The 12,124-nt window shown below is 35.2% G+C and overlaps 1 protein-coding gene across 1 annotated transcript; it reads left to right on the plus strand.

Moving 5' to 3' along the window:
• The first annotated feature begins 7,104 nt into the window (after positions 1-7,104).
• On the plus strand, positions 7,105-10,754 carry LOC137730932 (putative serine/threonine-protein kinase WNK9). The gene is made up of 7 exons (XM_068469943.2): positions 7,105-7,600; positions 7,722-7,759; positions 8,010-8,237; positions 8,336-8,556; positions 8,711-8,868; positions 8,953-9,391; positions 9,489-10,754. The coding sequence occupies exons 1-7, from the start codon at positions 7,526-7,528 to the stop codon at positions 10,544-10,546; spliced, it is 2,217 nt and encodes a 738-aa protein (XP_068326044.2). The 5' UTR covers positions 7,105-7,525; the 3' UTR covers positions 10,547-10,754.
• The last annotated feature ends 1,370 nt before the right edge of the window (positions 10,755-12,124 follow it).

The raw sequence follows: 12,124 nt of genomic DNA on the forward strand, positions 1-12,124 counted from the left end.
TCACAGATTGTCTAATGGAAAACTAAGAAGGGTTTGACAACTAGCATGACCTATATCGTCCCTATCCAAATATCAAATTTAACGTGAACTTTAGTAATATATATTGATAAAATAAATTAATAAATAATAAGATCATATCAGTACCATAATGCAGACTCGATCGATTGAAAAAACCACAAATTAGCGTATAACCCTAACACAAAAAGCTCAAATATTAGGTTAAGTCTCTAGTAATACACAATCTCCTAACTCAGATTTCACTTTTCGATTTCATATTGAAAATAATTTGAGCTTTTTATTTGTACAAACATATTAGACTAGGAGTAAACATACTACTCTAACCAACTTAGCTAAACTAATTTAGGAGAGTATGCATAATTTCTGAGTTGAAAAATTCACAATCTACCAAACGATAATAATATGAAAACCCAAATTCCAAATTCATTGACAGGCTAAAACACCAAAACCAAATATGATTACAAGTTTACAACGCAAAAGCAAAGCCATAATTAAACCTAACTTATAGCCTTGAACTTGGTTGAACATGTAGTATGCCTCTTTAGTCCCTGCTCTCTTGCCGGCAGCAGCTCATGCATGGCATGTATACTCAATTACATGCAAGTTGTGGTTAGGTTTTAGTTTAGACATATTTGTTGCGAACTAGCTACTGCTAGATGGTATCACGCACCTAACAGATTGGGCATTGCATGGGGACCAATATTCAGTGCAGGCTTTCACACAAAAGTAGACGCATCGACTTTTGATCATAAGTCACAGGCTATGCAATCTATTCATTTTGAGATTTTCTACGTGCTTCTCGAGAATGGAATTTAATTGTTAAACTTTTAATTCGATATTAAATTAGATACGTATTGTGTGGTTTAGCAAACTCTTCTTAATATAAAATATATCATTGTACTAAAAAAGGAAAAAGATACAAAAATAAAGATATAACTGTAAGATCTCACATCGACCAACGGAGAGGAGGTGATGTGCTTTATATGTACATGCTCCTCTCTCTATAGCACGAGGCTTTTTGGGATCTCACTGGCTTCGAGTTCCATCGGAACACCGAAGTTAAGCAAGTTTGGACTAGAGCAATCTCAGGATGGGTGACCCATTGGGAAGTTGCTCATGAGTTCCCAGAAACAAAACCGTGAGTGCGTGGTCGGAGCCCAAAGCGGATAATATCGTGCTATGGCGGAGTTGAGCTTGGGATGTGCCACCCTGCCGTTTGGTACTGATGTGCCAGCGAGGAAGCCGGGTTCCCCTTAAGTGGGGTGGATTGTAAGATTCCACATCGACCAACGGAGAGGGGGTGATGTGCCTTATATGTACATGCTCCCCTTCCTATAACACGAGGCCTTACATGTATATGCTCCCTTCCCTATTGCAAGAGGTCTTTTGAGAACTCACTGGCTTCCGGTTCCATCGGAACTCTGAAGTTAAGCGAGTTTGGGTTAGAGCAATCCCAAGATGGGTGACCCACTAAGAAGTTACTCGTGAGTTCCTAGAAACAAAACCGTGAGGGCATGGTCGGGGTCCAAAACGGACAATATCGTGCTACGACGGAATCGAGCCTAGGATGTGACAATAACAGTTGAAAAGTCCAAAATATTTATATTCCACAGAAACAAATTTTTTTTTACTTAGTTGTTAATTTGATTCATTTAGAGCATCATCAATATGTTATTTGCACCTTCTATAATATCATAATTTTTTTATCTTCACAAAACTTTAGTTTGTACAGCTGCCCCCAGTGGGCTTTAGCTGTCTCTGTCGGTGGTTCGAACCTATTCAAATTTAACAACCAAGATGATGGACAAGTTGGAAAGAGCTCCACAATTAACCGTATATAGAATCCATATCCTTACAAAAGAAAAGGAAAATAAATACAACATGATTACACTAAAGATACAACAACTTCAAGAGATAAGAGAGGCGACAGTTTTTTCTTACCATGCCTAACCTTTGATTTCCAAGTCGAGCCTAATATACATGGCCTGTTTGACAATACTTTTGTAAGAAACACTTTTGTTTATAAGTGTTTTTTCATAAGCGGTATTAAAATTACAACAAAATCATTATGAGAAATCAACATGATTTCTAATGGCATATTTATGTAAGGGTAATCGGAATAAGGAAAGAGAATTGAATTCCGATTACGGAGTTTTTCGGTGTTTACTAAATATTAAGGAATCAAAAAAGTGGTGGAGCCCACACGAAACAAGGAATTCAATTCCTGAAATTGGAGGAACGAGATTCCCTAGTTTTGTGAGGTATTTGAATTCCCTAAGGGTAAGGGAATCGGGAATGGGTCTTTTATTCCTATTATGCCCTCACTTGTTTCTTATTATCCCAACATTGCCCTTCATTTGACACTCATTATGTCATTTTTAATAGATAAAAAAAAACCTATTTATATATTTTTATATAGATAATTTTATTATGTAAGTTTAATTAAGAATTTAATAGAATTAATTAGTATGAAAATAATTTATTTATGTAAGGGCAATTTAGTCATCAACTTAGTTTTCATTCCGATTGAAGTGAATTAGTAAACAACTTATATGGACTCAACATCATTCTTGCTATCTTTTAATAAATAAATAAAACCTATTTATATATGCTTATATAGATGAATTTTATTATATAAATTTAATTAAGAATTTAATTTAATTAATTAGTATGAAAATAATTTATTTATGTAAGGGCAATATAGTAATCAACCTAGTTTTCATTCCGATTGAAGTGAATTAGTAAACAACTTATATGGACTCACCATCATTCTTACTCCGATTCTAGACAGTTTTAGTAAACAACTTCAACAGGAATTTCATTTTGATTCCACCTCATTTCAATTCCTCTTCAATACAATTCTCTCTCAATTCAATTCCTCTCAATTTGATTATGGATTAGTAAATACGCCATAAATGTACTTTAACTCACAGACATTTTTATTATTCTTAAATATTGTCAAGTAAAACAACAATCAAATAGAACAAGCTACTATCTGGACAAGAAAAAAGAAGAAAGCATAGTTTGAAGTTTCATGTAGGCCCATAGTAGAGTCCTCACCACACCACCATCTTCCAACTACGAAGTCTTCACAAGATTTTCGTGATTTAAATGTAAAATTTTACCCCAAATGAAAAGGTTCCACTGTCTCATTTGTACCACAAAATCATAAAATATCACATTTACATAATTATGAATTAAATGTATAAATAATAATGCTAGAAAAACCACATAAATATACCATATTAGTGTATTTACGTGATGTGATAAGTGATTTATATAATTAACAGAGTGCATTTTTATTCACCACTCTCAAATAGTGATAAGGCTCACCTATATGTATCATTGTTAGATGAACTTTAATTTGAAGATTTATGTCTATTTACTACATGAATTTTGAAATTCAAACTCATCCGACGGTGATAAATTGGGTGACGAGCATACACCATAATTTACAGTGGTGAACGAAAATACTTCCAAATTAATATTTAATCAGATAAATCATTAAGTGCCGTGGAGACCACATTTTCTACTCAATTCATCATAATCTTCATCCCGTCTAGAATACAAAATACTCTTATTTATAAAAACTCCAACCCCAGAGTATTTTGTATTTTAGAGGGGATGAAGATTATGATGAACTGAGTTGAAAATTGAGTACAGTTTGCCAGAGTTTTCTCATTCTTGTTCTTGTTCTATCAACGCGAACATTCCAACTGAATTAGCGAGGTATAGACACCTCGACATCATTAGCCATTCTCGCATAAAGAATTAACAACGTTCGTGTGTTAAATTTCTTGACATTCTTGGTGAGTCAACAAGAGGTTTAGGACTTGTGAGATTCGGTATTGTCCTTGACAATCAACAAATCTGCAAGGAAAAGTTATGAAGTTCGTGTGTTTTTGTTTTAATATCCATTCTTCATTGAAGATTAGTATCCGGATTTATTAATCAATCTATTTACGTTTTGCTCGTTGCATCAGCTAGTATCAGAGTGTCAGCTCGATCCAAGAGTGACGCTATATCAAGAAAAGAAACACCAACATGTCGCAACTCTCAATAAATGGAGGTTTTTCAATCTAAATCTTCCTCCAGTATTTGATCATTGTTGTGTGAGAGATGTGAAATCTATGATGCAATTCCAAGTTGATGTGACCTTGGAAAAGGTGAAGGCTACAATTTCAAGTTTTTCTATGAAAATATGGAATTCGAGTCCCATGGCTTGTTTCACACGTTGGATAGTTCTGAAGTTGTCGATTTGATTGGGGTTGAAAGTTTCAAATTTTATTATTCCAAGCATTTGGTTGATATTGTAAGCAAGATGAAGACAAATATGAAGAAATTATGCATTGCAAGATTGACTATGTAGCGTGAGCTTCGCGGTTCAAGGATATTCAGGATTTTTGAATAGGATAATGCTAGGTAGATTAAATATTTAAATTAAATGATGTGTCACTAATAGAAATAAGCACATTAATCAACGCTTAAGTAATAATTCAATCATCAACTTCCATGTCATTTGGTTTACAAGATCTAGTTTACAAATTTAGTCTCCCTAGCATTACCCTTCTGAATATTTGTTTGATTGGAGCGGAAAACCTTAGTTTTAACGAGGACAATGGAAGTTGAAACATTATTCTTGGAAGATTTCACCAGTGAGAAAGGTGCAGGATGACTCAATCTTTATTTAATGTAATAAATATATGTTAGTGCGGTAGAGTAATTGGGGTTAACTTAATGAGTTAATGAAACTCTAGTAGTGATGCACGTATTATTTTTGGCATTCTTGGTGAATCAACAAGAGGTTTAAGACTTGTGAAATTCGATATTGTCTTTGACGATTAGCGAATTCACAATAAAAGTTACAAAGTTTGTGTGTTTTTTATTTAACTTCCACTCATCATTCGAGAATCGGTGTTCGAACTTATTAATCATCCAACTCGTGTTTTGTCCACTGCATCAGAGACTTTCACACACTATTTATCTCTTCTTGTACACTTTTATTTGTTTTTGGCCAAAAAGGTTATTTAAAAACAAAATTGACACTTATTAACGCAGGTAAAATCAATACATAATGATGAAGCTCAACTTTATAGTGTGTCAATTTTGTGGTGAGCAAATACTCACCATATCTTCTCGCTGCATTAAGTATTAACTATCGTTGGATGAGTATTAGTTTTGAGATTTGTGTAGCACATAGATTAAATCACACTCATCAAAACAATACATATACTTTCAGTTTTGTATGTCCAAATAGTTTCATTGATTTCTAGTGTTTACATTTAATAAAAAAAGGGTGTGTCTTCAACAATATGTAACATTCCCCCCGAAATTAGTGGATAACCGTAGCTTACAATCAGTTGTCCCCTAAAAAAAAAAAGTAATAATATGTAACATTCAGTGCTATAGATTTTAGCGGTTAGATTTAAATTTCATAAACATCTTTTATTTTCAATCTCAGCCATTCATTTTTCATACCATTTAAAACTACCTATTATTAAAGAAAAAAAAGAGACAAAAATAAATAGAGGTAAGCAAAATAAGAATGTGTTGACATCGCTTCCATAACAAATGTTAAAAAAATAGATTAATTTGTAGTTACACCCTAAAAAACTCAATTTTAATCTCACTTTACTCTTTGTAACTTAAAAGTTGTGACTTTACTTTATTAGACACAAGGTTCGCTTCACCTTATTGCCTAGAACCCGATTTAAACTCATTTTGCTCTAAAACTTGAAAGTAAAGTCGTCTTTATAAAACTCAAAATTCACTTCACTGTGTCTTAGATCTGTTAATTTCTTATGTGAGTTTGAATTGGGTTTGCCAAGTTAATCAATTTATTTTTTAATTTTTTTCATCTCTTCAATTTTTGTTAAACTTAATATTATCTGATTATTGAATGTTAACACATAATAAAGATTTGTAATCAAATTTATTACACATATGACATAGTTTTATTGGATGTTGGGTCTCACATTTGTTTTAGAAGATGACCTATAAATTTCAAAGGGAGAAGAGAATCCCATGAGTCAAAGTGGAACAAAATTTTGACTTTTAAAAAGTAAAGTAATAAATTTTATGTTACAGGAACAAAATGATATTAAAATAAAGTCTAAAAACGTTGCAAAAATAAGCCTAAATATATATAAACAAAAGGTTGTGGAGCTTGGTTGGTTGGTCCATGTCCAGCGCGTATTTGGTTTTAAAAGTTTTAACAGCAGCTCGTGAAGAGAGAGAGGGAGGGAGGTGAAAGCGATGGGGATTTGTTTTCTTTTGTCAGGTTTTGTTTTTATTTCTGGTGTATTTGCTCACCGTCTTTTTAAGTGTTGTTTACTTATTCTTATGAAATAAGTTTAAATTTTAAAATTTATGTTTATTCTCTGCATAAATTTTAAATTTTAAAATTATTTAACAGAAATAAATAAGATAATAAACATCCCTCTTCATTTGAGTCGGTGACACAAACATTACCCTTCTTTGGAAGTCGAATTGAATGGTGAAAATATTTGCCTTGTTGTTTGTGGAGGGTAGGGGTGCAATTTGAGCGGATTAGAAGGTCAACCCAATTCTAACCTAACTTTTATAATTCGGGCTCAGGTTCAGGTTGGGTTGCATTTGGGCTCGGGTTTACTTGGGTTGAGTTCGGATTGTTCAACTTTTTCAAGTTTAATCTTGTAACAACTTAGTTTCTAAGAATTCCTAAAAAAATTAAGCCAAGTAGCATCAAAGCTAGGTAACTTTAATTTCATAAATCAATCTACTATAAAGTTTTAGGATTTAAAGACTGCGAATATGGGGTGATTAATCAAATCATCTTATTCCCTAAAAGCTTAAGAAATTATAACGGGTGATTTATTAAAAAATATTAGAAGGGGCATTGGTTTTGGACTTGGCTCATTGGGTTTAGTATGAGCATTAATTGATATGGGCTTCAATTTCGTTAAATTGAGTTTGGTTAGTTGGGTTGGATTGGATTGGAGATGGACGAGCAAATGATAAATCCAACTCAACCCAATCAATGAACGGGTTGAAATTGGGTTGAGTTCGGACGTGTTATAACTAAAAAAGACCTACTTATTTGGGTTTAGAGTTGAATTAAATATGGACGGATTCGGATTGGTCTGACCCAAATTGCACCCTAATGAAGGCTAGTTGCCGTTGGCGATTATCTTTGTCCTCCTGATGGACTCTCCAAGGCTCTTTGCTTTCCTCTTTTTCCCTCCACAATAAACAACAACAATTATTCCAATTTCTTTCCTCCATCTTTTTATTATTAATATTCATCACCATTTCAGTCTCCATTAGCATTGGATGACTCTTCTTCTTCTCCTCCCTCTCTCTGTCTCTCTCAGTCTCTATATATATATATATATGTATGTATGTATGTATGTATGTATGTATACCTGTGACTCTGTATTGATTGAGATAACAAGAAACATTTGATATGCATGGTGTGAAGAAGTAATTTAACATAGAGAAATTAATACCTAAAAGTAGAAAAAAAGGAATGAATAGTGCTACTGCTTCTGAAGAGGATTTCTCTGAGTTTGTAGAGGTTGATCCTACTGGAAGATATGGAAGAGTAAGCTCCTGTTCTCATTTCCTCTCATTTATTTTCATTTTTCGTTTAGAATTTAGAATTTTGTTACTTGGGTACGTTTAGAGTTTAGTTTTTGACTCCAAGTTTGCTGCTTTTTCTGCAGTACAATGAAGTTCTAGGCAAAGGAGCTTCAAAAACAGTGTATGGTTTCAATACCCTTTTCATATTACTGCACAACTTTGAATTTTTATGTGGTTTAATCAAAACCCTTTTCAGATTAATGCCCAACTTGAGTTTTTATGTGGTTTAATCTGAAAGCCTTCTCAATATATTTCCCAAATTTGAATTTTTATGTGGTTAAACTCAAAACCCTTTTCATTTTAATGCCCAGGTTTGAATTTTTATGCAGAAATATGTTTTTCTGTTCATGTTTATGTGTTGGTTTTTGCAGTTATAGGGCCTTTGATGAGTATGAAGGGATTGAAGTGGCATGGAATCAAGTAAAGCTTTATGATTTTCTGAGAAACCCTGAGGATCTCGAGAGGCTATACCGCGAAATTCATCTGCTCAAAACCTTGAAACACAGCAATATCATGAAATTTTACTCTTCCTGGGTTGATACTGCCAAAAGAAACATTAACTTTGTTACTGAGATGTTTACTTCTGGTACTCTCAGACAGTAAGTTTCAATTTTAACCTTTTTTTTTGTCTGAGTATATAAATTTTTTGTTGATTATTCCATGTGGGGTAATTTTTTTGGATTGTTTTTGTGTGTAGGTATAGGTTAAAACACAAGAGAGTTAACATAAGAGCAGTGAAGCATTGGTGTAAGCAGATTTTGAAAGGGCTTCTCTATCTTCACAGCCATGACCCTCCTGTGATTCACAGAGATCTCAAGTGTGACAACATTTTCATCAATGGGAACCAAGGTGAGGTCAAGATTGGTGATCTTGGCCTCGCTGCTGTCCTCCGTAAATCCCACGCTGATCGTTGTGTTGGTAAGTTATTTCTATTTGGCTTAAAGTATTTTCAGTGATTAGAATATATAGAATTGCTTGACAATTTGAGGTGGTTGGTAGTTTTTACACTTTCAGATCAACTCATCTTTGTTTTGTTTCTCTCTTTTTCTTTGCTTTCTTTCCCCTTGCTCAGGAACACCGGAGTTCATGGCTCCAGAGGTTTACGAAGAGGAATACAATGAGTTAGTTGACATTTATTCTCTTGGGATGTGCATCTTGGAGATGGTTACCTTTGAATATCCATACAGTGAATGCACTCATCCTGCTCAAATCTATAAGAAAGTTATCACTGTAGGAACTCAAAACTCTCAAGTTACTTTTCCAGATTGGTTTTTGTTTCTTTCAAGTGATTTATGTATTTAATTTTCGATATAGGGGAAAAAACCAGAAGCCCTATTCAAAGTAAAGGATCCTGAGGTGCGGTGTTTTGTTGAGAAATGCTTGGTGACCGTGTCTCGTAGGCTTTCTGCTAGGGAGCTTTTGAGAGATCCTTTTCTCCAGGTTGATGAGTACGGATACGATTTAAGGCCAATAGAGTATCAAAGGGATATGTATGAAATAGGGCCTCTCTTAAGGCAACCTCACTCTGCACTTCACCAAAGTAACAGCTCTTTGAGCAACGGGTATGGAAATTATCTTGGTTACGAAACTGAAAATGATTTGGATTACAATCCGGTTGATTACAGATTGAGCGAAATTGATCTCTTAGCTTGTCAAGAGGACGAGCATTTGGGAGATGTTGACCTCACAATCAAAGGGAGGCGGAGAGAAGACGATGGCATCTTTTTAAGGCTCAGAATTGCAGATAAAGAAGGTGAAAGTTTCAGTCTAACTTCTCAAGTATTCTAAATATCATCTCTGTGGTTTGCTGTAAATTTTGAAATGAAACTAAAGGTTCCTTTTCTCTGCAGGCCGCATCCGAAACATCTACTTCCCTTTTGATACTGAGAATGACACGGCATTGAGTGTTGCTAGAGAGATGGTTTCTGAGCTTGATATCACAGACCAAGATGTTACAAAAATAGCAGAGATGATTGATGGTGAAATTGCTAGCTTGGTACCGGAATGGATTGGGGGACATGGCATGGAAGAAATTCCCCATTGGAATAATGCAAGTTTTTGCCAAAATTGTGCTTCATATGGTTCCATTTTGGATTATGCATCATCAGATATTCCAGGCGTCAATCACCTCCAAGTTCTTCAGTGCTCAAAACACGGATCAGCTGCTGTCCATGGACGTTTCGAAGAAATCACCTACCAAGTTGAAGGCTCAGAGCAAAGTCTTACAGAAGGTGCACCTAGAACATCAAACCATTCTGATGGCTTGCACTATGCCGATATCTGGGCTCAAAGAGAAGGACCGGAATTAAGCTCACAAGGTTCAGGAGATTCGAGAGACACCCAATGCGATGAAAATCATGAAACATTGGATGCAACAAACTTTGGAAAGGAAGAGAGAATCATAACCATGGACAATCAGAGCAGCTCGAAAGCAAGAAATTCTATCTCAGAGAAACTTTCAGCCACTAATGATCCGTTAGATGATTATGAGAATGAGCTTCGTCAAGAACTAAGATGGCTCAAAGCAACGTATCAAATGCAGTTGAGGGAGATTAGGGATCAACAGCTTGGAGCTAAACCGAAAGCTTCAAGCCTAAGTCCAAATTCAGACCACTCAGAACACAGGGAAACAAATGGAGCTTCAATCTCCTTGGCATCGCCCCAGCGGACCAAAGAAAACAAAAAACCTTCCTTGAAACCGTTTTGCTCCGGGAAGCATTTTACATATTTTCCAGTGGATGCCGAAAAGAAACATTTAGCAAACCCTGGTGCCCAAAATCATGAGGCATTTGATGGGGCTTATAGTCCTGAACAAATCGTCACTGCAAAGAGTTTCTACGCTAGTGCGTTGCTTCCGCACTCTCTTCACCGTGCAACTTCTCTACCGGTTGATGCTACAGATGTTTAAGCCCTGCCAACTTCTCTAATTCTGTCACCAGGTTCACACCACAACCTCAAATAATGCCAGCAGCTGTCTCTTTTCGCCGATACGAAAAAACGCGTTGTGATTGATATTATTTGTACAAGCGGAGATGTAATTTACAGCTTGTAGGTTTTGTTCTCAGACGGAAACAATTCTCAGATAAAAAAATAATAAAAAAAGTTGAATTTATGTACATTACTCTCTAACATGAAAGTAACAAAGCTAGATTCCATGAATTTCTGTCTCATGTCTCTCAGAAGGAAGGAGATAAAGAGTTAAAGGAGGAGGATTCTGTGATTTATGATGACTGCAGATGGCAGTGCATCAGTGATGGTGTGTGTTATAATGACTTGCCAGCCAAAATTATTCTTTCCATGATGTATTTGCATATGTGATGGGAGTAAACTACTTGAGACATTTCTTTCTGGTCTATAGAATGCCTTTAAAATGAATATGCCTCGTAACATGCAAGTTCTTCTCGTCAATAAGGCAAGCTTCCTAATAATTATTCCTAATACTTACTCCAAGTACCCACAAGAGCTTAAGCTATTTGGGGAGGTGTCAACAATGTATATAGATCACAAGGGCTTGAACCGTCTGAGAATGTACCAACAACGTATACAGATCACAAAAGCTTAAAACTTAAGGGAATGGTCCGGCAATGTAAATAGTTTACGTAGCACCTTGACAAATTGTAATCTGCTTCTCACTCATTATGATGGCATTGGATTACAAAAGCTTAAGCCGTTTGAGAATGAGTTAGCAATGTATATATAACTTAGAATACTAGGTCAGTGTACCAACAGGCAACAACTACAATTTGGTGTGTTATTCATGATCTACTTCCTTTTTCTCAACCCAACCTCCCTTTTCTTTTTCTTCTTTACATAAGGTAAAAGCTCCTAAAAAATACCACTTTGGGCGGCTTTGGGGGATTTGGATCCCATCCGGATCCAAATTGTGGGGATCCTAGGGAATATCTTAGCCAATTATCATGTATCATGCAGTCAGAAATCATTTGATTTTTTTATTTAAAATTAAATACAAATAGTACTTGGTGAAAATTGTCTATAAGATATACGATGAATGGCTAAGATGCCCTAGGATCCCCATAAAGTGGATCCAGAGAGTATCCTCTCCCGGCTTTGGGATGGTTGGTGGTTTTACAGAACAAAAGTAGAATGGTCCAGCTGAGAGTCTACCATAGCTCGACTGGTTTAAATACCATGGACGTCACTGCAGTGCCATGTGAATTTTGGCCTCACCAAGTTGTCAACTTCTACTATGATAATTGAGAACGAGGATTTCCTTCGAATCGGGTATCACTACACCAAATGATTATTGGTTGTAAGTATATTCAAGACTATTTCAAAGTTACGTTGATGTTGAATATAAAAAATAATAACAACTTTCTATGTGCGATTCTAGTATTCAGTGGCGGATGTACACTAGGTTAGGACAAGTGAAAGCTATTGCCCATTGATAGGTGCATTATTTATCACATTTTCATATCATTTATCCCAATGTCTTGTTAAGGAATTGATTATGAAAGAGCCTTATTAC

This window comes from Pyrus communis, chromosome 16 (assembly GCF_041283825.1).
Source record: "Pyrus communis isolate YQ-2024b chromosome 16, ASM4128382v1, whole genome shotgun sequence".
Classification (NCBI taxonomy): Eukaryota; Viridiplantae; Streptophyta; class Magnoliopsida; order Rosales; family Rosaceae; genus Pyrus; species Pyrus communis.